The following is a 27306-nucleotide window of genomic DNA, read 5'->3' as shown; positions in this document are numbered from 1 at the left end:
CCAGTTGGGAGTGGGGGTGCGCAGGCAGAGGCCGGTGTGTCAGTGGTGCCTGTGGAGGAGCGATGAGCCTCACATTCTGTGTTCTCTCTCAGCCTGATGTTCTCTTAAAGATGGTCTGTGAGAGATGCCACTATGCAACCAGAGAGCAGGTGGTGGGAACTGTGGGTTGTCCCGTTTTCCTCTCCTGGGGACTTGATTCCAACCGTCACAGGAGAGCAGAAGGGGACAGTTTCACCTTGGAGGCCCAGAGAGTGTCTCTTGGAATTCAGGGTCCTTGCTGGTGCCAAGGGTGGAGATGGAGGAGGTCCTACCACGTTGGCCCCCACCCCTGTACCCGCAGCCCCATCCTGTGCACAGACACTCACATTCACGATGGCCACACCCTTGCCAGCCACCTCTGCCCACCTGTCTGCTCATGTATTCAATGGAGCCACTGTTGCCTAGTGGTCATTATTCACCCAACACCCCCAGGTTGGCTCCTAAGTCCCCTGATTTACCCAGCTTCATGTTCTGGGACTGTCTCCCTCGGGTCATCACAACACTGATCCATAAGAAGCCTAGGGAGCACCAGAAGAAAGATTTGCATTTTCAACGGCAAAGTCAAGCTCTTGGCTTGGTTTGCTAAAAAGCAAACGCACACAGTCCCCTATCTTTCTGAGACTGTCTGTGGGTTTTCATGGTGGCTCCACTGAGCCTGCCTTTGAGTCTGAGCCTGAGACATAACTTCCCAGGTGAAGCAAAAGAATCCAGGCTGCCTGTGAGCATCTATTTATAATGTCTTCATCTCAGGCTTTCATCGCAACAACTTGTTAATCAAGTCTGAGGCACTATAGCACCAGCATCGCCTGGAGACTGTCTGAGGTGCAGAATCTCAGACCACACAATTGAAGCCCACATTTGTATGAAACCATACCCCATTCTTTCTACTGTCATGAAAGTTCAGACCTGCTGCCCTCCCTGACCCTGCCTGGTGGTGTGGGGAGGTGGAGATGGTGTGGTTCAGGCTCCCGGGACTCACCTGTCAGTGACTAGTGACCCGCATCCTGCTGAGCGATGGCTGCCCTGCTCCTGTGATGTCAGGAGTGGTGTGAATCACTGAAGACCCTGTGCTCCTGGGTGGACGGGTCTCCTGAGCTGGTCTGTGCTGATGACAATAACGTGGCACCAAACAACCTGCCACTTTCTGCTCATCTCCGGCTTCGTTTGCAGTGCAGGGGAAGCGGGTGGTGGCAGAGGATGGGAATGGGTTCCCGTAAAAGGCAGGCCAGGTGCTTCAAGTTCTTGCTGCAGGAAACTGATGGGTCTTGGTTGAAGTATGAGATGGGATGGACTCAACTCACCTGCCCTTATATGGCTTGACCCCTTGGCTGACTAGGGTTCCTGGGACTTTCCAATTTGAAACTCTGCTGGGAAGATTTGTTCCACTTGACACAAGTGGGACTCAATGCCTCAAAGGACCAGTTAAGGGCGCCTTGGTCTTCTGAGTGCACTGGGACTCCCAACTCCCTGGGTCCCATGAAAATGAGGTCCTGTGACCAATCTTCATCCAACACATTTCAGCCCAAGACAAGGGGGGCAGGGAGCCTGAAATCCCTCTGCAAGCACTGAGGTCCAACAGGAGAGAAGCAAGACCACTCAGAGGGACCCAGGGCCCATCCTGGCAAAGGCATTCCCTGTGCAGCAGCTGTATCCAACATTGGCCCCCAGTTCCTCCTCCTCTGTGTCATCTGCCCCTGTGCTTGTGAGAAACAGTGACATGTAAGCGTCTGTGTCTGGGGAAGCAGCACAGCCCTTTCTCAGCCCTAGTGTGGCCCTTCCCCCAATGCAGACTGAGTAAATATATGTGGTAAAGAAAATATTTTAATCCTGGACAGAAATCCAAAATCAAATTATAAAGCTGCTTTATGTTGAAGGTAGAGGATGCATGAAATCCAAAAGCTGGAGAAATTTGAGCCAAGAAGTACCTAAGAAAACTAAGGCTGTTGTGGCTCGATAATCATTAGATGAAATAGATTTCAGGAGAAAAAGTTGGCTCATGAATGGACATTTCATAACGAAAATGTTTAATTCAACTGGATGCTGTGAAAAATTGAAAGATGTACACAACTTATAAAGATCCTAAATATCAACTTATAACGATCCTACATCAAAGTTGATAGAATGAAAATGAAATGCAAACATCCAAATCATGGTTGATATTTTACCATGCTTTTATCAGTAGCTGATAAAATTAATGGAAGTATTAGGTCTTATGTTAGGACCTTCATATGGCACAGGTGTGATTGTAAAGAGACAGAAGGAAAGGAAAGAACAAAAGAACGAAAGAACGAAGGAAAGAAAGAAGGAAAGAAGGAAGGAAGGAAGGAAGGAAGGAAGGAAGGAAGGAAGGAAGGAAGGAAGGAAGGAAGGAAGGAAGGAAGGAAAGAAAGAATCTTTTGTAAAACTTAACAAGGAATCACTAAAAAAAAAAATTCTTTTGGTCTTTTTAGGGCTGCACCCGTGACATTTGGTGTTTCCCAGGCTAGGGGTCCAATGAGAGCTGTAGATTTCAGTGTGCACCAGAGCCGCAGCAGTGCCAGATCCTTAACCCACTGAACAAGGCCAGGGATCAAACCCACATCCTCATGGTTCCTAGTCAGATTCATTTCTGCTGTAGCACAATGAGAACTCCAAGAAAAACTTCTTAATGAAAGTTTGATTCTCTTGTTTAGTGGCCTAGTAGGTGATCTCTCCTGGAGAATGTTCCTTATGCACCTGACAAAATAGTGTGTTTTTCTGTTTTTGGATAAAATGTTCGTGAAAATCAATGAATTCCATCTGTCCCAGTATATCCTTTAGTGCAGGGTTTCCTTACTGATTTTCTGTCTGGATGATCTTTCCATTAATGAAAGCTGGAGGTTAAGGTCCCCTGTTATTATTGTATTATTGTTCATTTATCCCTTCATATTTGTTAATATTTGCTTTGGTTTCGCTGCTTCTATTTGGACTGTGTGCCTCTTTGGAAGTGTTATGTCTTCTTGTTGGATCGATGTCCTGAATATGACCCCAGATGCACAGAAGTCAAATGAAAAATATTCAACAGTGACCTCATTACAATGAAAAGTCAGTGGCATTATGGGACCTCAGAAGAGTGAAAAAGCAACCTCTGAGATTGGAGAAAATATTTCCAAATCTCATACCTGACATCAGAGTATAAAAAGATCTCCTACAATCAAAAACCAATAATGCAATGGAAATTTTGCCAAGAACATACATACATATTTTTCTAAATATGATCTCCATGTGGCCAACGAAGACATGGGAAAATGCAGAGTTCTGTCCATGATGCAGAGGGATAAGGACTTGCCATTGCCCCTGCAGAGCCTCGGGTGGCTACTGAGGTACAGCTTTGACTGAGGCCCAGTCAGTGGGTTAAGGATCTAGTGCTGCCACAGCTGTTGCATAGGCTCAGATTTGATCCCAGGGCCTGAAACTTCCTTATGCTGCACCAAATATATGTATTCGGATATATACATAAGAATAATTTCCATTTGTGAAATGAAACTCAAAACCAATGACATAATCCTCTACAATTATTAGGATGGCTCCTTTATTTTTTAAAAAAAGTTCCTATGTCTACTAGGAGTTGGAGAAGTTGGAACATTCTTGTCCTGTTGATGGGAATGCACAATTTAGGTACAGACACTATGGAAGTACTTTGGAGGTTCCCCTCAACTTAAAAAGTGTTTACTATACGATCCAGGCGTCACAGGTTTGTGTGTATATTCACCCAAAATTTGGAGCTGCAACTATACGAGATAATTGCATATGCATATACATAGCAGCATTATTCACCAATGGCAAAAGGTAGGAGCCATCCAAATAGTCATCGATGGATGAATAGACCAACTGTGGAAAATACGTTGGATGGAATTGTGTTCAACTTGTAAAAAGATGAAACTACCGTCATTTGAGGGTAACATGGATGAATCCTGAGGACACTATGCCAAGTGCTATAACCAGACACAAAAGGACAAATCCTATATGTTTTACATATCGGAGGTATCTGAAGTAGTGACTTTCATGGAGGCAGCTAGTAAGATGTTGGTTCTCAGGAGGTGGAGCTGAGGGGAAAGAGGGGGTTGTTGAAGGGTGTGCAGTTCAATTTTAGAAAAGGGTGAAACTTCAGGTCTGGAGATCTATTACACAACAAGGTGAATGTACATTGCACGGCTGAAATACACCTTTAAAGTAGTTCCAACAAAAGCAATATTTTAGAAAACAATTTAAAATTTTTAAGCATTTGGAAAATTTAGCAAGGCATCAGAATTCAAACTACAATATGGTCTTCACATTTAAGCTGTTTGTTCTACACTTAAACATACCTAAAGCAATGCCAGGGCTACACTGGAATTGAGTAAGTGGTTACCAGTGACCTCAAATTACATTCAAGCAGTACATGTATACTGAGAACTTCTATGTGGCAGCAGCATGCAAAGCGTGTATGGGACCAAGAGACCAGTTCTATCATTGCCCAGTGACCTTCACCCAAATCTGAAATGTAAGTAACATAGACATGGTATAATCTGTGGAGTTTTGAAAAGTCATTTTTTCGTAGTATTGCAGAATATCTATTCCATATCATACCTGCCATGTTTTTCTGATTAAATCCAAGGTGAGAGTTAAGGCTCTTCTGCTACGTACTACCAATTCCTGAGTGTACAATGCAAATTTTCATAATGGTAATAATTTTCGAGAGGTGCAAGAAAAAATGATTATGGTTTTTTCCATTCCAAATTTGGATTAGGATGGTATATAAGCCCAAGAAAATCCTTATGGAAACTCATGGAGAAATGGAAGAATAAATGAGAGAGGGAGAAGACAATGAAGGAAGAGGAGGGGGGAGAGGAAGGGCACAAGGAGGAGGACAAGGGGAAAGAAGGTTTGAGATAGGAGAAGATAAGAGCCTGAGAGGAGGAGAAGTCCTGCTACTTGGGGAGGAGCCCCCATCACTTGGCGGTGTGCTTGTAGCCCAGTCTCCACAGAGCCTCCTTCACCTCCTTGTTCCGCAGACTGTAGATCAGGGGGTTGAGCACGGGGATGACCAGGGTGTAGAAGACAGAGACCACCTTGCCCTGCTCCATGGACTCCACCGCTCCCGGCTGGGCATACATGACAAAGACGGTCCCATAAAAGAGGGACACGGCCGTCATGTGGGAGCCACAGGTGGAGAAGAGCTTGTGTCTGCCTGCTCCTGAGCGCAGCCTCAGGATGGTCACGGTGATGTAGGCATAGGAGATGAGGACCCCGAGTGTGGTGCCCACGATGATGAGCCCGCAGATGCCAAACAAGACCAGCTCATTGATGGCTGTGTCAGCACAGGCAAGCAGGAGCAGCGGGGGCACATCGCAGAAGAAGTGGTCGATGTGGTTGGAGCTGCAGAAGGGGAGGCTGAATGTGAAGCTGCTCTGCAGGATGGCATTGAGGCAGCCTCCACCGTAGCATCCCAGCACCAGGTGGGCACAGGCTGATGGGCACATGGTAATGGGATAGTGCAGGGGGCTGCAGATGGCCAGGAAGCGGTCGTAGGCCATCACAGCCAAGAGGAATCCCTCAGTGGTGACCAGCATGGAGAAAAAGAACAGCTGAGTGACACAGCCCCCAAAGGAGATGACCTTGGCTGAGGACAGGACGTTGGCCAGGGCCTTGGGGTAGATGACAGATGAGTAGCACAGGTCCAGGAAGGAGAGGTTCTTGAGGAAGAAGTACATCGGGGAGTGCAGACGGGCGTCCAGGGTGATGACCACGATCATGGTGAGGTTCCCCAGGCCGGCCGCCAAGTACAGGGCCAAGAAGAGGGCAAAGAGCAGGGCCTGGGTCTGCAGCCCACCCTGAAACCCCTCCAGCACAAACTCCTGCAGAGACTTCCCCGAGAGGGTTCCATTTGCACGGGGTGTCATGGCCCTGAGCTGGAGACAGGTGCAGAGAGCAGGTGGGAGGCAGTGCGAGGGAGCAGGTCAAGCTCACAGGTCATCCTTCCCTTGGAGCAGGGAGACATTTGAGCATCTCATTGCACCCTGACCAAGACACCACCAGCTGCCGAATCCTCCTTCCAGATGCGCTCAGACTGGCCTGAAATGGAAAACATTGCCTGGATTCACTACTTCATAAATATGCAGATAGCACTCAGTGGCAGACTCTGAGCTTAGCTTAGAGTTTTCAAATGGGAAACACCCACACTCTTAGGGTGGAGGAGGGTTGCGGAGCTGAGAGCCTCCGGCGTTAAATGGTGTTGAATCCACCTGTGTCCTTTGAGAGAAGTGATCTCCTGCCCCTCGAGGGTGCTGCTGAATTGTGCTGTGTCCACTCTTTGCCTAGGTATCTAATCCTGCCCTTTCTCTGCCTTATTAACTCATTCATCAATCTCAGAAATGTTAGTTGAGCACCTCCTGCTCCCCAGGACTCGACCTAATGATGCCTCCATCTGCAGCCCGGTCTGCAAGGAGAGCCAAGGGAAGCCCTCATGAGCACACGTGGGTTTTTGCTACCTGTGTCCCCTGCAGACCCCGAGCCCTCTCTCAGCATCTCTGCCCCTGCACTTGGGCCACAGTGGCTTTCTGTCAGCAGAGATCTCTGCAGCTTGGAGGTTCTCAGGGGCTTCCTGCCAATGATCAGCCTCTTTTGCCAAATCATGGGATGGGAAGAGCCCTCTTCCCCGGTCTGAAGAGCAGTACGATAGGGGCTGTGACACTTTCCGGAGATGGGAGTGTCCTCTCCATTGTTGTCACTGGCGACCTGCCCCCCAAACACTGCACCTCCCTCCAGGGCTGCATCCTTTGGGCAGGATGCTCCTTTTCCATTTGAAAGTAGAGAGATCTGGGGTTCGGTCTTGTTCCTTCTGGAATTCTCTTAGCCTTTTCTGCTCCCTGCCTTTGTCACAGCAGAGACCATTCAGAAGGTCAGAGCACGGCTCTGCCTCGGATAAAAGTCGGTTATAAACCAGGGTGGTTTTGAAGGGGCTGTGCTGACTGGAGCATGGATGGAGCGGTGAACGGGGTCTTCTCTGTATCCCCCTAGTAGCACCCCAGTGGATCCCAGCTGCCCCAGGGCTCATTCACCCGCAGTGGGGGCAGCGTGGCCCCGCTGATCACCCCCACAGCCTAGGAAGATTTTTCTGTGGTGAACTGAGGTTTTGAGTTTGTATTACCTAACCATCTCTCCTGGAAATCCCTTAACTTGATAAAAGAGCACCTGCATAGGTTCTCCTTGTGATAAAAGCTGAGCATAAATAGATATTTCCATCCACGAAGCCATGTTCTTTTTTTCCTTTCTCAACAACCAACAAGCAGGGATCTCCAGCCTGCTGAGATTACCAGGCATCCCCGGCCGTCGATGACATGCACAGGCCTTTGATCCAATCCTAAGGAATGGGCTCAAGGGGATGGATGCCAGCTGGGCAGTGGTGACCCTCTGCAGTGGAACTTCCCCTGTTCTAACGCTCATTGCTAATCCTCCTTCCTGACAGTGAGGCCCAGGAACCAGGAGCTTCACCACGTGGTTACAGTGCGGCTGGTTAGAAATGCAGAAGCTCTAACCCCACCCCACCTTCGCTCTCAGAACTTGCTATTGGAAGTTCCAGATGTGGCTTAGCAGGTGGTCAACCCGACTAGTATCCCTGAAGATGCCAGTTAGATCCCTGGCCTCGCTCAGTGGGTTAAGGATCTGGCATTACCGTGAGTTGTGGTGCAGGTCGTAGACATGGCTCAGATCCCACGCTGATGTGGCTGCTGCTGTGGCTCCAATTCAGCCCCTAGCCTCGGAAATTCCATATGCCACAGGTGCAGCCCTCAAAAGAAAAAAAAACAAACTTGCTGTTAAACAAGTTGCCCAGAGGACTCATCTACTGGTTAATTTGAAGAGGCACTGCTTTCAACCACCTTGAAGCTGAGGTCAGGGTTACCAAGGCAAGACAGTGGACATAATTCCGGGTGCTGAGCACAAGCACTGAGTGCACCCTGCAGACAGAACCCCGCTGCCTCCCTCACGTACCGGTCTCCTTCAACTCCTGGCAGCCCTGATGGGTGGCTACCTTGACCTTACCTTTTTCAGGTGAGGGTCCTCCCTCATCTGGGTCACACAGCCAGGACCTGGTTTCCCAGAGCCTCCTAAGCTCCTGAAAATCGGTGGGCACCAAGGACCCCTGCCTCTTTCCCGTCTGGCCCCCTGTGCATGAGGTGAGAGTGAGAATGGGGAGAAAGAGGGCACCAGGGATTCCAGTGAGAGTCTGGCCAGGTGTTTGATGCAGGGAGCTCTTGGGTTGTGGGGCAAGCAATGGAGAGCATGAGGTCAGCTCAGCTGCCCTCCAAGTCCCGTCCCATTATCTGTGAGGCAGCTCGAGTGCCTGCACCACGGGGCCACTCTGCTAGGGAAGGTGCTTTTCACCTGGCACAGCTGGGAGCCAAGGTCACAAATGGCCAATTAGGGCACTTGGGCTTCCGAGTACACTGGGACTCCCAACTCTCTGGGTCCCAGGAAGCTGCTATGCTGTGGCCGGTCTTCCCCTGACCCGTCTCCCAACCCAAGACAGGGAGCCATGAAGCCGAAAGTCCATCAGGGAGCCTGGGGGAACCAAGAGGAGACAAACACCGGCAATGTAGAGGGACCCAGAGCTGCTTCCTGGAAAGGGCTCCCCAGGCAGCAGGTGTGACCTCCGGGTCCACAGGCCTTGCTTCTCCTCCCCACGTGTGCAGGATGGCGTAAAGTGAGGTGAAATGCATGAAATATTTCACTGGGGGCACCTGGAAATGTTTCTGTGCTTCAAGGAGTCCTGCATTCAATCCAGATAGAGTAATGTGTCTATTTTAAAAAGAGTTTAATCTGAGATAGAAATCAGAAGCCAAAGTACAAAGCTGATATATGTTTGTTTGTTTGTTTTGTCATTTCTAGGGCCAATCCAACAGCATATGGAGGTTCCCAGGCTAGGGGTCGAAGTAGCGCCATAGCCGCCAGTCTACTCCAGATCGTCTGCAGCCCACACCACAGCTCACGGCAATGCCAGATCCTTAACCCACTGAGCAAGGCCAGGGATCGAACCTGCAACCTCATGGTTCCTAGTCAGATTCGTTAACCGCTGAGCCACGACGGGAACTCTCTGATATATGTTTAATTCAAAAATATAGAGGGTATGTAAAGAAAAATTGTAAAGGCTGTATTGCAAACATGCCAAGAAAAAGAAGGCAGGCATCACTCAATAAGACAGAGTAACGTTCAGGAGAAAACCTTTATTCGTAATGGGACATTTTAAAATGAAACTCTTCAATTCAGCTGGATCATGGGCAACTCTAACATTTGTATCCAACTGATAGAAACTTTAAATGTGTAAAGTAAAACCTGGTAGAATTACACACAAATGCATACATCCAAATCCTGGTTGGTAATTGACATCCGTCTCTCCGCAGCTGATAAACCACGCAGAGACACGTTAGAGTCATATGTGAGACAGACTTAAAGTATCCCCCACAGGGACCCCCTTGGCACAGATGGCACACTGCTCTCGGCAGCCACAGAGCCACAGTCCCCTTGGAGCACATGGGACATCACGGTACTGAGGTGACCAGTGTCTCCCTCCAAGACACGTCTACCCAGAAGCTCAGGATGTGACCTTCTTTGGAAATAGGGTCTTCCTAAGCGAACTAGTCAGGATGCCGTCTTGCTGGGCGGGGTGGACCCTAAGTCCCATGGCTGGTGTCCTGATGAGAAGAGGAGAGGCCTCAGAGACACGGACACTCAAAGACACAAGGAGGAAGATCCTGGGGAGACTGGGCAGAGATTGCAGGGATGGAGTAAGAGGGAACAGAAGGCCAAGGACAGCAGGAGCCTCCAGAAGCCAGGAAGAGGCAGGGAAGAAGGTTCTCCCAGAGCTGTCACGGGCAGCTGGCCCTGCTGACCACCGGATTTTGGACGTCTGTACTCGAGACGTGTGAGAGTGTAAATTCCCGCTGCTCTGAGTCACCAGCCTTGTGTTGATTAGTTCTGGTGGCCCTAGTAACTCACGCTGGAGGGTGCTGAGGCAGTGAGCTTTCACCTGGCAAGGTCAGTGGGCACTTAGACTCTCCTGGCTCAGGGGTGGTGCCAGCTCTCCAGCCCTGATTCACAATGTGCTGTGCAGATTGCTGACCTCCCTTCCCGGTCCTTCCATGGTCTCGATCATTCATGCCATTTCAATAGTTTTAAACATGAAGACAAGCCCCAGTTTACTTGTGGAATCTTCTCTAGAGAGACGTTTATGTTACTTCCTTTTTATTTTATTTTATTTTATTACTTTTTATCTTTTATTTATGTGTATAATTTTATATTTATGTATAAGCAAGATAAAGTTTAAAAATTTTAAAAAGTGTGTATAGACTTAGAATCAAATGTATTCCTTGAATTTTAAGGCGTTTACCTTGACATAACCTCTTTAACCTAAGTATAGTGCTATGCCAGGTACATTTTGGGGTGGAATGCCTGGTTAACAATGAACTCAGTTGCAGTTGTGGTAGATTTTGGCTGAGAACCTCCTGAGGGGCCGTCTGCAAAGCCCGTAGGGGATCAAGATAGCGAAACCCTCCCACTTAACACGGTACCGCTGTCGTCGCTACAGTCTGAAGTGTGGGTAATTTAGAGGCCACAGCACTCTGTAACTTTTATTCCTTTTTTCCTTCTTCTTCAGACTGCTGAGCATTTGCATCTAAGGCCCAGTCTTACTTACCCTTAATTCAGGAGAAACGCTCTGTTACCGTGGACCCTTAGGGGTGTCTTCCTGTTGGGAATGCAAAATCCATCAGAATCAAGACACATGCACATGTGGAGGGAATGTCTACTCTTCCCTCTCCAAATCTGGATCGATTAGATGACAGAACATGTCTCTAAAACTCCATGGAATGACAGGAAAGAAAGGCAGGAGGGAGAGACAGGTCTGTCGTTTGTGTAGCAGAAAATCTGGGGGACTCTGCAAGAGGGAATTTGGTAGCAGGTGACTGCAGTACCTGTGGAAGGGGGAGGTGTCATTTGGGAGGTGCAAAGATGAGGCGGTGGTGACAAAGTTCCGTGAGAGACTTCGAGAATGCTTTAGGTGAGGAATTGTGAGCAGCAGACCTTGAGTTTGCCTGAGCAGGGAGAGAGGTTCCGTGAGAGCTGGGATGGCAGAAGCAGGGCAGGTCCCTACTGGCCCAGGAGCAAGCAGATCACCCCCATGTCCCGAGCACAACCTTCTGGTGACCATGGGCGTGAATGACTCCACTACAGAGAGTCAAGGTAAGGAGGCCAGCGGGCTGTGAGCCCAGGCTCTGTGTGGGGTCCCCTGAGCATGAGGCTGGAGCTCCGAGTGGGCAGGTCAGGACAGGGGGTCCAGGCTCCAGGGAGTGTGGGACAGAGGCCAGGGAGCCGTGCGCTCTACCACGACAGTGCACCTCCCTTTCCATCCATGCGGTCTGCTGCAGCCACCAGGAACTCATCCTCATTCAGAGATGTCTGCTGTGTCAAGGCTTCACTTGTCAGGGTGACACGTAGTGAGGATATTGTCTCCTGCCAGGCTGGGTGGACGGGGCCAGGGGAACGCTGGATATCAGGCATTTAAGTGGACTCCCTGGGACTCTGAGGTGCCATCTCAGGGGAGAAACCAGGGGCAGGGTGACCGGGAGCCCCTGAAGCAGGAGCACAGGTCACTGTGCTTCCTGTTGGAGGTGGTAGGATTAGTGACCAGAAGGGGAGGGGGAGGGGAACATCCAGATGCCAAACGGAGGGGAAGCACCGTCCTCCCCCCTCCCCTAAGAGGCTATGCTGACCCCAGGGTATCCCCAAGGAAGGGCAGGGCTGAGCATCCTAAATCCCCCTTCTGGGTGGTCCAGGGGAGATTGCTGAGCACAGGTTTACCTGAGATTCAGCCATGAAGTGAAGGGAAAAGGCCAGAGCATTTGTCTGGCCCACAGACCTTCACTGAAGGTGTTGAACTGGGACCTGTCCCCTGGTTCAGAGACCCTCTGTTCATGTCTTTGCACACTGTATTACACAAATATCTCCTTTAGGGTCATGTTCCTTCAAGGACCATTAGAATCTTTGTGGCAAAGATGCCTTTTTCACCTGTGCATCTCAGTCTGCATGCATGGTCCAAGATGCGCTTCCAGGAAAGTAAAATGAAACGTTGGATGAAGTAATGAACTGGAGGAAGGGGAAGGAATTCCTCAAAGCAAATGCATGACACTGTCTCCATGGCCCCTTTGTCCTTGCCCCCAGGGTGCTCTGTCTCCCAGGTCACCATCAATCAAGGGGCTGTGTGCTTGTGGCCCAGGCTCCGCAGGGCCTCCTTCACCTCCTTGTTTCGCAGACTGTAGATGAGGGGGTTGAGCACAGGGATGACCAGGGTGTAGAAGACAGAGACCACCTTGCCCTGCTCCATGGACTCCACACCACCTGGCTGGGCATACATGACAAATAGGGTCCCATAAAAGAGGGACACGGCCGTCATGTGGGAGCCACAGGTGGAGAAGAGCTTGTGTCTGCCTGCTCCCGAGCGCATCCTCAGGATGGTCACGGTGATGTAGGCATAGGAGATGAGGACCCCGAGTGTGGTGCCCACGATGATGAGCCCGCAGATGCCAAACAAGACCAGCTCATTGATGGCTGTGTCAGCACAGGCGAGCAGGGGCAGTGGGGGCACATCGCAGAAGAAGTGGTCGATGTGGTTGGAGCTGCAGAAGGGGAGGCTGAATGTGAAGCTGGTCTGCAGGATGGCATTGAAGCAGCCTCCACCGTAGCAGCCCAGCACCAGGCGGGCACAGGCTGATGGGCACATGGTAATGGGATAGTGCAGGGGGCTGCAGATGGCCAGGAAGCGATCGTAGGCCATCACAGCCAAGAGGAATCCCTCAGTGGTGATCATCAGAGAGATGAGGAAGAACTGGGTGGCACAGCCCCCAAAGGAGATGACCTTGGCTGAGGACAGGACGTTGGCCAGGGCCTTGGGGTAGATGACAGATGAGTAGCACAGGTCCAGGAAGGAGAGGTTCTTGAGGAAGAAGTACATCGGGGAGTGCAGACGGGCGTCCAGGGTGATGACCACGATCATGGTGAGGTTCCCCAGGACGGCCGCCAAGTACAGGGCCAGGAAGAGGGCAAAGAGCAGGGCCTGGGTCTTCAGCCCACCCTGAAACCCCTCCAGCACAAACTCCTGCACAGGAACCACTGACAAATTCCAATTTCCATGGGGCGTCATGGCCCTGAGCTGGGGACAGGTGCAGAGAGCAGGTGAGGATAGAGTGAGAGGGAGCAGGTCAAAGTCACAAGGTCTTCCTTCCTTTGGCGTGGTAGGCGCCTCAGTGTCCATTGCACACCAACCAAGGGACCACCAGCTGCCCTGTCTTACTCCAAAAGAGTTCAGACAGACCTGAAATGGGAAACATTCCCTCTGATTCACCAATTCCTAGGTATGCTTGGAGCCCTCCCCCTGTGGGAGACTCTGAGCTGCTGCTCTGGGGTGGTTCCAGGTTCTGCCGAGCTGGGAGCCTACAGTGTAAGGATATCTTCCATCCCCTTGTCATTCATGAAGGACGTGCTTTCCCTCCCCGTGGGATGCTTCTGAGCTGTGCCTTTTCTACAACTTACTAGAGTATGTAATCTTGCAATTTCCACACATTATTTGAACTCTCTTAAATTACAGAAATCTCAAAGCACCTCGTGTCATCAGGAATTAACCCAGGGATTGTAGGATCCGCAGGCCAGGCTGTGTGCAGATCAGGCACCATCCCTCACCGGGCTAAGGTGGGCGTTGTGTCTGCTACTCCTGCAGACCCTGAGACCTATCTCTGCTCCTTTGTCTTGGGGGTTGGTCCATGGTGGCTACCATCAGCAGAGCTCTCTTCATCCTCGAGAATCTGGGGTTCTTTCTTCAATGTCCAGATGTTGAACAATTCTCAGAGGGAGGAAATTCCTTCTCCGTGGACTGAGAATCAGCAGGACAGAGTCTGTGACACATGCAGAGAATGGGCATGCTACATTCTTACCTGTTCTTGCATCCAAGTCCCTGGTTGCTGAATACACCCTTTGGGGTTAAGGGCTTCCTGTGGTGGGAGCCACCAACCCCACCTGTCACTTCTCCTTCAGTGTCTGAGTCTTCCTGTTGGGTGCTGCCTCTTGTCCCCGTCCCTGCTGAGACCTTCTTTTCCCCCACGAGCAGGGCTGACCACACACTCAGGTGGGACCTGGGATCCCCTGTCTGCTGGTCACAGGGATGGGCAGAGGAGACCCAGCCTAAAGAGGGAGGAGCTGGGAAGTAGGCTGGACCCTGAGCCAGCGTGCCCCCTGGGGAGGCGAGGCTGCGTTGTTGATTTCAGAGCATATTGCATGTTTCTGGGGGTCAGATCTGCATCCTCAGGGAGCTGACTGTCTTTGAGGGAGTGAGCTGACCGGGAGCGGGGGTGTGCAGGCAGAGGCTGGTTGGTCCGTGGTGCCTGTGGAGAAACGGTGAGCCGCACATTCCCTCTCAGCTTGAAGTTCCCTTCAAGGTGGTCTGTGGGAGCTCCTACCTTCCAAGGAAAGAGCAAGTGGGTGAAAGAGTGAGTTGTCCAGTGTTGCTCTCCTGGGAGACTTGATTCCAACTCTCCCAGGAGATAAAAGGGCACAGATCCACCTCCGATGCCCTGGAGTGCCTCTTGGAATTCAGGGTCATGGCTGGTGCCAAGAATGGAGTTGCAGGAGGCCATACCCACTTTGGTCCACAGCCCTGTACCCGCAGCCCCATCTGTGCACAGACACTCACATTCATTCTGGCCACAACCTTGCCGGTCCTCTCTGCCCAAACGCCTGCTCACGCACACTGTGACCTAGTGCCATTTTTCATCCAACCTCCCTATGTTGCCTCCTACGTCCCTGATATACCCAGCTTCATATTCTGCGACTGTTTCCCAGGATACTTTGTCCACCTCGGGTGCCTTGGGTCAGCACAACAACGACCTCAAAAAGCCTAGGGAGCACCAGAGTTGAGATTCACATTTTCATCTCGGAATCCAAGCTCTTGGCTTGCCTTTGTGAGGAAAAAAACACAACTCACACACTCCTCTGTCTTTCTGAGATTGTCTGTCTGTGGCTTTTGGTGGCAGCTTCAGTGAGCCTGTCTTTGAGTTGAGCCTGAGAAACACCTTCGCAGGTGAAGCAAAAGATCCCAGGCTCTCGGCGAGCCTCTATTTGTAATGCCTGTGCCCGAGTCCTTCCGTGTGTCCTCTTGCTACTCAGGTGTGGTCTGAGGCTCTATAGCACCAGCAGTACCTGGAGACTGTCTGAAGTGCAAAGGTTCAGACCACCCAATTTGAGCTCGTGTTTATATGAGACCACCTGATTCTTTCTACTGTTGTGAAAGTTCAGACCTGCTACCATCACTGACCCTGCCCCGTGGTGTGGGGAGGTGAGGATGGTGTGGGGTACACTGCGAGCTCCCAGGATTCGCATAGCAGTGACTGGTGGCCCACATCTGGCTGAGCGATGGCTGTACTGCTCCTGGGATGGTGGGAGGAGTGTGACTCACTCAGGACCCTGTGCTTCCAGGTGGACAGGTCTCCCGAGCTGGTCTGTGCTAATGCAAATGAGGTGGCATCAAAGACAACTTTCCACTCTCTGCTCAGCTCTGACTGACTTTGCTGTGAAGGTGTGTGGGATGGAGGCAGAGGATGGTAATGGGGTCTGGGGAAAAGTCAGGCCAGGCCTTCAGGTTCTTGGTGCAGGAACCTCATGGGTCTTGGTGGAAGCATGAAATGTGTGGAATCACCTCACCTGCCCCTCTATGGCTTGTCCATCAGCAGGCTAGCGTTCCTGGGACATGCCCCTTTGGTTCACTCTGCTTTGAAGATTCTCTCCAATTGTCACAGCTGGGACTCAAACCCTCAAATGGCCAATTAGGAGGGACTGTGGCTCTGCGTGCACTGGGTCGCCCAACTCCCTGGGATCCAGGAGGATGAGGTCCTGTGACCAATCTCCCTCTGATACATCTCAGGCCAAGACAAGGGAGGCAGGGAGCCTGAAATCCCTCTGCAGGCACTGAGGTCCAACAGGAGGAAGCAAGACCACTCAGAGGGACCCAGGGCCCATCCTGGCAAAGGCAGTCCCTGTGCAGCAGCTGTGACCAACAGTGCCCCCCAGTTCCTCCTCCTCTGTGTCATCTGCCCCTGTGCTTGTGAGAAAGAGTGACATGTAAGCGTCTGTGCCTGGGCAAGCAGCACAGCCCTTTCTCAGCCCTAATGTGGCCCTTCCCCCAGTGCAGACTGAGTAAGTATATGTGGTAAAGAATATGTTTTAATCCTGGACAGAAATCCAAAGTCAAAATATAAAGTTGATTCATATTTAATATTAAAATGAGAAAGTAGGAAAGCAAAATGCTGGAGAAATTTGTGTCATGAACTTCCTAAGGAAAAAACAAGGCTGGTATGGCTCAATAATTACTAGACAGAGTAGATTTCAGGAGAAAAAATTTTGCTTATGAATGGACATTTCATATGTAATTCAACTGGATGATGTGAAAAATTTAAAGGTGTACACAACTTATTAAGATTACAATATGTACATTAAAACCTGACAGAATGGGAGTTCCCATCCTGGCGCAGCAGAAACAGATCTGACTAGGAACCACGAGATTGTGGGTTTGATCCCTGGCCTTGCTCAGTGGGTTAAGGATCTGGGGAATCCATGAGCTGGCGTAGTTTGCAGACACAGCTCAGATCTGACATTGCTGTGGCTGTGGTGTAGGCTGGCAGCACTGGCTCAGATTGGACCCCTAGCCTGGGAACCCCCATTGCCTCGGGTGCATCCCTCAAAAGACAAAACAAAACCAAACCCTGACAGAATGAAAATGAAATGCAACATTCAAATCATGGTTGATATTTTAGTATGCTTCTCTTGGTAACTGATAAAAAAAATAGGAAATGTTGGGTCTTATGTTAGGTTTGATTCAAAATATGAAGTGCACAGACCTCCTTGGCACAGATGGAACACCACCCTCAGCCACCACAGAACATAACTCCCTTTGGAGCACATGGAATGTCCCTGCAGTAAGGTGACCAGTGTCTGCCTCCAAAACGTGTCTACCCAGAAACTCTGAAGGTGACCTTCTTTGGATACAGGGTCTTCCTAAGGGAATTAGTTAGGATGAGTCCATCCCATATTTGGTGGGCCATAAACCAATGACTAGTGTTCCCCATAAAGAGAGAAAAGTGCACAGAGAGATGAAGTCACAAGAAGGAAGGGCATGGAAAGCCTGGGCTGAGGTTGGAGTGATGCAGCAACAGGAAAGAAATGCTCGGGGAGTTGCCTTCATGGCTCAGCAGTTAATGCACCTGACTAGGATCCATGAGGATGCAGGTTCAATCCCTGGCCTCGCCCAGTGGGTTAAGGATCTGGCATTGCTGTGAGCTGTGGTGTAGGCTGTCAGCTGCAGCGCTCATTTGGCCCCTAGCCTGGGAACTTCCATATGCCACAGGTGTGGCCCTAAAAAGAAAAAAGAAAAGCAAAAGCAAAAGCAAAAAAAAAAATCTCAGATTGCCAGGAGCCTCCAAAAGCCCGGAAGAAGCAAGGAATACACCTTTTATCCCCCTAGAGCTTTCATGGGCAGCAGACCTGCTGACAACTTGATTTTGGACATCGATGCTCCAGACCTCTGAGAGTGTCATTTCCTGTTGTTATGAGTCCCCAACTTTGTGTTAATTGGCTACAGTAGCCCTTGTGCCTGACACAGGAAGGTGGTGAGGCAGCTTGCTTTCCCCTGGTGATGTCAGCAATCCACCTTCACTTTCAAGTTATTTTTTGATTGCCTCTTGGATCCCTTTGGGAACCAATTAGCTATTGAGAAACAGGTGTAGAGTCTATTTGTTAATGCTTTTGGTTATTTTTTTTCTGTTATTGAGTTCTACTTTCACACTATTTTCTTTTCTTTTGCTTTTTAGGGCCATGCTGATGGCATATGGAGGTTCCCAGGCTAGGAGTCAAATCAGAGCTACAGCTCCAGGCCTACACCACAGCCACCTCAATGCCAGATGCTTAACCCACTGACCGAGGCCAGGGATCTAACCCACATCCTCATGGTTCCTAGTCAGATTAATTTCTGCTGTAGCACAATGAGAACTCCAAGAAAAACTTCTTAATGAAAGTTTGATTCTCTTGATGTTATTGAGACTTGTTTAGTGGCCTAGTATGTGATCTCTCCTGGAGAATGTTCCTTATCCCCCTGACAAAATAGTGTGTTTTTCTGTTTTCGGATAAAATATTCGTGAAAATCAATGAATTCCATCTGTCCCAGTATATCCTTTAGTGCAGGGTTTCCTTACTGATTTTCTGTCTGGATGATCTTTCCATTAATGAAAGCTGGAGGTTAAGGTCCCCTGTTATTGTGGCATTATTGTTCATTTATCCCTTCATATTTGTTAATATTTGCTTTGGTTTCGCTGCTTCTATTTGGACTGTGTGCCTCTTTGGAAGTGTTATGTCTTCTTGTTGGATCGATGTCCTGAATATGACCCCAGATGCACAGAAGTCAAATGAAAAATATTCAACAGTGACCTCATTACAATGAAAAGTCAGTGGCATTATGGGACCTCAGAAGAGTGAAAAAGCAACCTCTGAGATTGGAGAAAATATTTCCAAATCTCATACCTGACATCAGAGTATAAAAAGATCTCCTACAATCAAAAACCAATAATGCAATGGAAATTTTGCCAAGAACATACACACATATTTTTCTAAATATGATCTCCATGTGGCCAACGAAGACATGGGAAAATGCAGAGTTCTGTCCATGATGCAGAGGGATAAGGACTCGCCATTGTCCCTGCAGAGCCTCGGGTGGCTACTGAGGTACAGCTTTGACTGAGGCCCAGTCAGTGGGTTAAGGATCTAGTGCTGCCACAGCTGTTGCATAGGCTCAGATTTGATCCCTGGGCCTGAAACTTCCTTATGCTGCACCAAATATGCCGAGGTCCAGCCCCAGCAGCCAGGGAGTGCCGAAGGAGAGGATGGGCTACAAACGGCGCGGAAAGATTTGGAGCCAACTCCTCAGCTGCATGCTGCAGATGACCCAATTTATTAAATGAAAAGCATCAGTTTTTATACCCTATCACAATCAGGTTTCGTGTAAGATTTGACATTAACATTTGATTTAAAGCCCTTTTGTTCCCTCCACCCGAGATACAAAAAAAAAAGGTTAGTTAAAACATGTTCCTTTCAACTTTAGATTTTCCTTCAAGATTACAAACTTAAAGTTTCACACCGTATTTTTCTTAAAAGGTCAACAACAGTAGCTATTCTATTCTATATTAAGAACAAAGCTTTAATAAGTAATAAACTATGATACCTAACATTCTTTAACTAAAGGTGTATATAGTTAACAAAATGCATGAAAGCCTTGGGCTCATGACATTCTTAAAACTACGATTTATTTGGCGCCAGCAAGCTAACCATTTAACCTATTGTGCTGATGTACATAAGTTCCAAACCACCAATTTCAATAGAAAGGAGTATTATACCCAAAAATTAACAAATGCCCCCACAAGGGATGAAAGTTACAGGTGACACTGTTATTTGATAAAAAAAATATATCTATTATAGAAAATAGCAATTTATAGGCCAAACAACATTTTTCCCAGCCCCGAACTTCTTTTTAAGTAAAGGGACTGAAATCATAAGTTTCCCCTGTATACTCTCACAAAATAGGTGCCATAAATTGCTACTCCAAAACAAAGGCTTTTTCCATTACATTGTTTGAATAACTTCACTCTGTTTTGGTTCAAGTGTTTTACGTACCCAGGGCAAATCTTTAGCAGTAAGAAAGCTGTGAATCAAAGATAGAAAAAGAAGGATAAACACAGAAAAATAGATTAACATATTTTTTAGGGGATATCATTTTTATTTCCCTGGAGCCGATGTCTTTCAAGGGATTGCTCTGCAATCCTTCTTTCTTCAGCTTGTCTGTAGCTCTGCTAACCAGACAAGTCTCATGCAGGTGCCGACTGTGGCTTTGCTTTCTTTACTGGAGCAGCCTTATGCCTCCCGACACAAATATATGTATTTGGATATATACATAAGAATAATTTCCATTTGTGAAATGAAACTCAAAACCAATGACATAATCCTCTACAATTATTAGGATGGCTCCTTTATTTTTTTTTAATTTTTTTTTTTATTTTCCCACTGTACAGCAAGGGGGTCAGGTTATCCTTAGATGTATACATTGCAGTTACAGTTTTTTCCCCCACCCTTTCTTCTGTTGCGACATGAGTTTCTAGACATAGTTCTCAATGCTATTCAGCAGGATCTCCTTGTAAATCTATTCTAGGTTGTGTCTGATAAGCCCAAGCTCCCAATCCCTCCCACTCCCTCCCCCTCCCATCAGGCAACCACAAGTCTTTTCTCCAAGTCCATGATTTTCTTTTCTGAGGAGATGTTCAATTGTGCTGGATATTAGATTCCAGTTATGTGATATCATATGGTATTTGTCTTTGTCTTTCTGGCTCATTTCACTCAGGATGAGATTCTCTAGTTCCATCCATGTTGCTGCAAATGGCATTATGTCATCCTTTTTTATGGCTGAGTAGTATTCCACTGTGTATATATACCACATCTTCCGAATCCAATCCTCTGTCGATGGACATTTGGATTGTTTTCATGTCCTGGCTATTGTGAATAGTGCTGCAATGAACATGCGGGTGTATGTGTCTCTTTTAAGTAGAGCTTTGTCCGGATAGATGCCCAAGCGTGGGATTGCGGGGTCATATGGAAGTTCTATGTATAGATTTCCAAGGTATCTCCAAACTGTTCTCCATAGTGGCTGTACCAGTTGACATTCCCACCAATAGTGCAGGAGGGTTCCCTTTTCTCCACAGCCCCTCCAGCACTTGTTATTTGTGGATTTATTAATGATGGCCATTCTGACTGGTGTGAGGTGGTATCTCATGGTAGTTTTGATTTGCATTTCTCTTATAGTCAGCGATGTTGAGCATTTTTTCATGTGTTTGTTGGCCATCTGTATATCTTCTTTGGAGAAGTGTCTATTCAGGTCTTTTGCCCATTTTTCCATTGATTGATTGGTTTTTTTGCTGTTGAGTTGTATAAGTTGCTTATATATTCTAGAGATTAAGCCCTTGTCAGTTGCATCATTTGAAACTATTTTCTCCCATTCTGAAAGTTGTCTTTTTGTTTTCCTTTTGGTTTCCTTTGCTGTGCAAAAGCTTTTCAGTTTGATGAGGTCCCATGGGTTTATTTTTGCTCTAATTTCTATTGCTTTGGGAGACTGACCTGAGAAAATATTCATGATGTTGATGTCAGAGAGTGTTTTGCCTATGTTTCCTTCTAGGAGTTTGATGGTGTCCTGTCGTATATTTAAGTCTTTCAGCCATTTGGAGTTTATTTTTGTGCATGGTGTGAGGGTGTGTTCTAGTTTCATTGCTTTGCATGCAGCTGTCCAGGTTTCCCAGCAATGCTTGCTGAATAGACTTTCCTTTTCCCATTTTATGTTCTTGCCTCCCTTGTCAAAGATTAATTGACCATAGGTGTCAGGGTTTATTTCCGGATTCTCTATTCTGTTCCATTGGTCTGTCTGTCTGTTTTGATACCAGTACCACACTGTTTTGATGACTGTGGCTTTGTAGTATTTCTTGAAGTCTGGGAGAGTTATGCCTCCTGCTTGGTTTTTGTTTCTCAGGATTGCTTTGGCGATTCTGGGTCTTTTGTGGTTCCATATAAATGTTTGGATTGTTTGTTCTAGTTCTGTGAAAAATGTCATGGGTAATTTGAATCAAGCAGAAACAGACCAACTGAACAGACCGATCACTAGAAATGAAATTGAAGAGGTCATAAAATCACTCCCTACAAATAAAAGTCCAGGACCAGATGGCTTCACAGGTGAATTCTATCAAACATATAAAGAGGAATTGGTGCCCATCCTCCTTAAACTCTTTCAAAAGGTTGAAGAAGAAGGAATACTCCCAAAGACATTCTATGAAGCCACCATCACCCTCATTCCAAAACCAGGCAGAGATACCACCAAAAAGAAAACTATCGCCCAATATCATTGATGAATATACATGCAAAAATTCTCAACAAAATCTTAGCCAACCGAATCCAACAACATACCAAAAAAATTATACACCATGACCAGGTTGGGTTCATCCCAGGTTCACAAGGATGGTTCAACATACGCAAATCAATCAGCATCATACACCACATTAACAAAAAAAAGGTCAAAAATCATATGATCATCTCAATAGAGGCAGAAAAAGCATTTGACAAAGTTCAACATCCATTCATGGTCAAGACCCTCGCAAAAGTGGGTATAGAGGGAACATTCCTGAATATAATCAAAGCCATTTATGATAAACCCACAGCAAATATAATCCTCAATGGGGAAAAACTGAAAGCCTTCTCACTCAAATCTGGAATAAGACAGGGATGCCCACTCTCACCACTGCTCTTCAACATAGTCTGGGAAGTCTTAGCCACAGCAATTAGACAAACAAAAGAAATCAAAGGCATCCATATAGGAAGAGAAGAGATCAAACTGTCACTGTATGCAGATGATATGATACTATACCTAGAAAACCCTAAGGACTCAACCCCAAAACTCCTTGAACTGATTAATAACTTCAGCAAAGTGGCAGGATATAAGATTAACATTCAGAAGTCAGTTGCATTTCTGTATACCAGCAATGAAACATTAGAAAAGGAATAAAAAAATATGATACCTTTTAAAATTGTACCTCACAAAATCAAATACCTCGGAATACACCTGACCAAAGAGGTAAAGGACCTATATGCCGAGAACTATAAAACTTTAATCAAAGAAATCAAAGAAGATGTAAAGAAATGGAAAGATATTCCATGTTCCTGGATTGGAAAAATCAATATTGTGAAAATGGCCATACTACCCAAAGCAATCTACAGATTCAAGGCTCCTTTAATTTTTAAAAAAAGTTTCTATGTTTACTAGGAGTTGGAGAAGTTGGAACATTCTTGTCCTGTTGATGGGAATGCACAATTTAGGTACAGACACTATGGAAGTACTTTGGAGGTTCCCCTCAACTTAAAAAGTGTTTACTATATGATCCAGGCGTCACAGGTTTGTGTGTATATTCACCCAAAATTTGGAGCTGCAACTATACGAGATAATTGCATATGCATATACATAGCAGCATTATTCACCAATGGCAAAAGGTAGGAGCCATCCAAATAGTCATCGATGGATGAATAGACCAACTGTGGAAAATACGTTGGATGGAATTGTGTTCAACTTGTAAAAAGATGAAACTACCGTCATTTGAGGGTAACATGGATGAATCCTGAGGACACTATGCCAAGTGCTATAACCAGACACAAAAGGACAAATCCTATATGTTTTACGTATCGGAGGTATCTGAAGTAGTGACTTTCATGGAGGCAGCTAGTAAGATGTTGGTTCTCAGGAGGTGGAGCTGAGGGGAAAGAGGGGGTTGTTGAAGGGTGTGCAGTTCAATTTTAGAAAAGGGTGAAACTTCAGGTCTGGAGATCTATTACACAACAAGGTGAATGTACATTGCACGGCTGAAATACACCTTTAAAGTAGTTCCAACAAAAGCAATATTTTAGAAAACAATTTAAAAATTTTTAAACATTTGGGAAACTTAACAAGGCATCAGAATTCAAACTACAATATGGTCTTCACATTTAAGGTGTTTGTTCTACACTTAAACATACCTAAAGCAATGCCAGGGCTACAGTGGAATTGAATAAGGGGTTACCAGTGACCTCAAATTACAGTCAAGCCGTACATGTGTACTGAGAACTTCTATGTGGCAGCAGCATGCAAAGCGTGTATGGGACCAAGAGACCAGTTCTGTCATTGCCCAGTGACCTTCACCCAAATCTGAAATGTAAGTAACATAGACATGGTATAATCTGTGGAGTTTTGAAAAGTAATTTTTTCACAGTATTGCAGAATATCTATTCCATATCATACCTGCCATGTTTTTCTGATTAAATCCAAGGTGAGAGTTAAGGCTCTTCTGCTAGGTACTACCAATTCCTGAGTGTACAATGCAAATTTTCATAATGGTAATAATTTTCGAGAGGTGCAAGAAAAAATGATTATGTTTTTTTCCATTCCAAATTTGGATTAGGATGGTATATAAGCCCAAGAAAATCCTTATGGAAACTCATGGGGAAATGGAAGAATACATGAGAGAGGGAGAAGACAATGAAGGAAGAGGAGTGGGGAAGAAGAAGTGCACAGGCCAAGGAGGAGGACAAGGGGAAGGAAGGTTTGAATAGAAGAAGAGCCTGAGAGGAGGAGAAGTCCTGCTACTTGGGGAGGAGCCCCCGTCACTTGGCTGTGTGCTTGTGGCCCAGTCTCCACAGGGCCTCCTTCACCTCCTTGTTCCGCAGACTGTAGATGAGGGGGTTGAGCACGGGGATGACCAGGGTGTAGAAGACAGAGACCACCTTGCCCTGCTCCATGGACTCCACCGCTCCCGGCTGGGCATACATGACAAAAAGGGTCCCATAAAAGAGGGACACGGCCGTCATGTGGGAGCCACAGGTGGAGAAGAGCTTGTGTCTGCCTGCACCTGAGCACATCCTCAGGATGGTCACGGTGATGTAGGCATAGGAGATGAGGACCCCGAGTGTGGTGCCCACGATGATGAGCCCGCAGATGCCAAACAGGACCAGCTTGTTGACAATGTGTCAGTACAAGTAAGCTGGAGCAGGGGGACACATCGCAGAAGAAGTGGTCAATGTGGTTGGAGCTGCAGAAGGGGAGGCGGAAAGTGAGGATAGCCTGCACCCCAGAGTTGAGGCAGCCTCCACCATAGCAGCCCAGGACCAGGCGGGCACAGGCTGATGGGCACATGGTGATGGGATAGTGCAGGGGGCTGCAGATGGCCAGGAAGCGGTCGTAGGCCATCACGGCCAGGAGAAGAGTCTCAGTCGTGCCCATCATGGAGAAGAAGAAGAACTGGGTGGCACATCCCCCAAAGGAGATGACCTTGGCTGAGGACAGGACGTTGGCCAGGGCCTTGGGGTAGATGACAGATGAGTAGCACAGGTCCAGGAAGGAGAGGTTCTTGAGGAAGAAGTACATCGGGGAGTGCAGACGGGCGTCCAGGGTGATGACCACGATCATGGTGAGGTTCCCCAGGACGGCCGCCAAGTACAGGGCCAGGAAGAGGGCAAAGAGCAGGGCCTGGGTCTTCAGCCCACCCTGAAACCCCTCCAGCACAAAGTCCTTCAGAGGCTGCCCCGAGAGGGTTCCATTTGCATGGGGCGTCATCGACCTGAGCTGGGGACAGGTGCAGAGAGCAGGAGGGAGGCAGTGCGGGGGAGCAGGTCAAGGTCAGGAGGTCATGTCCTTGGAGCAGGGGGACACTCAGGGCATCTCTGTCCACTTAGCAGGAGGCCACCAGCTGCCACGTCTTCCCTCCAGGTGACCCCGACTGCCCTGCAATGAACACAGTGCCTGGGTTCACTCCTTCACTCGTGTGCTGGGAGCACTTCCTCTGTGGGCGGCTGTGCACAGTCCCGCTGGGGGCTGGGGTGTGGTACCAGGGGCTTTGCAGGCCTGGGGGTCTGAAGCGTGGCCGTTGCATTGCAGCCTCCTGTCTCCTCCTTCGGGAATGCTGCCGAGGTTCCCCTCTTTGCCCCGGGGTCGAATCCTCCACCTTCTGCCCCGTATTTGACTCTTTATTTACTTCAGAAGTATTTACTCATCCCCTTCTGCCCACCAGGTCGTGGCTGGGTGATGTTCCATCTCTAGGCCAGGCTGGGAGCAGAGCGGGGCAGAGCCCTCACCAGGCCTGGGTGGGGGCTTTTCTGTCTGTCTCTCCTGTGGGCCTCGATCCCCGTCTCAGCTCACTGCCTACAGCCTGGAGCCCCGTGCTATCCATCAGGTGAGTCGAGGACTGGCCAGGCAGGAGTGTTTCCCCGCCTCTGCTGAGAGCAAGCCATGAGGGCTCACTGTATACTTGGCACGACTGCCACCCTGTTCTTCACAGTCTGCTTCCACTCCAAGCCTCCCTGCCTCGTAGCTGACCTTTTCACGGTGAAGGTCATGACTCACCTGAGCCCGCACAGCCAGGACCTACTCTCCCAGGGTCTCCTGAGCCTCTGACCACGTCTGTGCTGGTGATCCTCAGTGGGGACCGGGGGCCCCTGCCTGTTCCCCGTTCGGTTCTGGCTTCTTGTGCAGCGAAGGAGGGTGGAGAGGGGGCAGCGGAGGGCACCTGGGGTCTCAGTGAGCCTCAGGCTGGTGCTCCAGGTTGAGGAGCAGGAAGCTCTTGGGTCTTGGAGGAAGCAGGGCCTGGAAGGGACTCAGCTCACCTGTTCCCCTAAGTCTTACCTCCTCAGCCGAGCAGTGGGTCAGGTGCCTGTACCTCTGGGTCACGCTGTTGGGGCAGGTGTTCTCTTTGGCAGGCCTGGGGCCCGAGGCCTCAAAGGGCCAATTAGGGGAGACCCGGGCTTCCGAGTGCCTTGGGACTCCCCACCCCCTGGGCCCCAGGAATCTGAGGTCCAGTGTTCAGTCCTCCCTGACAAGCCCCCAGCCCCAGACAGGGGAGCCCAGAAGCCTGAAGCCCATCAGGGAGCCCGGGGAGCCTACAGGAGAGAAACACAGACAGTGCAGAGGGACCCAGAGCCTCTTCCTGGAAAGGTCTCCCCAGGCAGCAGGTGTGACCTCCTGGTCCACAGCTCTGACTGCTCCTCCCCACGCTCACAGGATGGCATAAGGAGGAAGGCTGGCTCCGAGTTCTGTGCCCGGGCCAGTGGCCCCGCCCTTGCCATTCCAGACACAGTGCGTCTGCCTCACAGTCCTGAGATGCAGGCCAATCGTCATCCCTTGGTATAATCGGAACACGGGAGAAGGTAGATGGCCTCCCCCTGCATGCTCCTCTCCGTTGTGGCTGCGTTGCTGGCACGTCGAAAATCCTCCTTCCTGTGTGTGCGAAAATTTGGGGTAAACACATGCTTGGTGGAATTCAAGCAGAGGCTGTGATACAGCCAAACGGAAGGGCTGTGTCTGTGACCCCCATAACCCTTCCCTCCCTAGAGGAGATGTGTGTGTGCCCCAGGTGTGTCTGCATCATGGGGGCTCTCCTCTGTGTGTCTTCGTGCGAGTCAGGTCACCTCTGTCACTGGTTCTGCTGTTGGGGGGTTCACCCCACCACATGTCACGAGCATCTTTCTCGGTCCGTAAATTCCTTCTGAACGTCCCCCCGGGGTTCTGTGTGGGCACAGTGGCCATCCCCGATCCCTCCTGACCTGACAGCCACCCCCTACAGGCTTTCCTGTCAT

General features: G+C 48.6%; 2 protein-coding genes and 1 pseudogene across 2 annotated transcripts; all 3 read right to left on the bottom strand.

Moving 5' to 3' along the window:
• Positions 4989–5939, bottom strand: LOC100525618 (olfactory receptor 12-like). The gene has a single exon (XM_003133800.4). The coding sequence runs from the start codon at positions 5937–5939 to the stop codon at positions 4989–4991; it is 951 nt and encodes a 316-aa protein (XP_003133848.4).
• On the bottom strand, positions 12281–13231 carry LOC106506441 (olfactory receptor 12-like). Its single transcript, XM_013984669.2, has one exon. It carries the CDS (start codon positions 13229–13231, stop codon positions 12281–12283), a length of 951 nt encoding a protein of 316 aa, XP_013840123.2.
• Positions 24343–25291, bottom strand: LOC110256924 (annotated as a pseudogene).

This window comes from Sus scrofa, chromosome 15 (assembly GCF_000003025.6).
Source record: "Sus scrofa isolate TJ Tabasco breed Duroc chromosome 15, Sscrofa11.1, whole genome shotgun sequence".
NCBI lineage: Eukaryota > Metazoa > Chordata > Mammalia > Artiodactyla > Suidae > Sus > Sus scrofa.
This window is presented reverse-complemented; position numbering and strand designations above follow the sequence as displayed.

Excerpts from the sequence above, each read along its gene's own strand:
- LOC100525618 (XM_003133800.4), bottom strand. The coding sequence starts at position 5,939 with ATGACACCCCGTGCAAATGGAACCCTCTCGGGGAAGTCTCTGCAGGAG.
- LOC106506441 (XM_013984669.2), bottom strand. The coding sequence starts at position 13,231 with ATGACGCCCCATGGAAATTGGAATTTGTCAGTGGTTCCTGTGCAGGAG.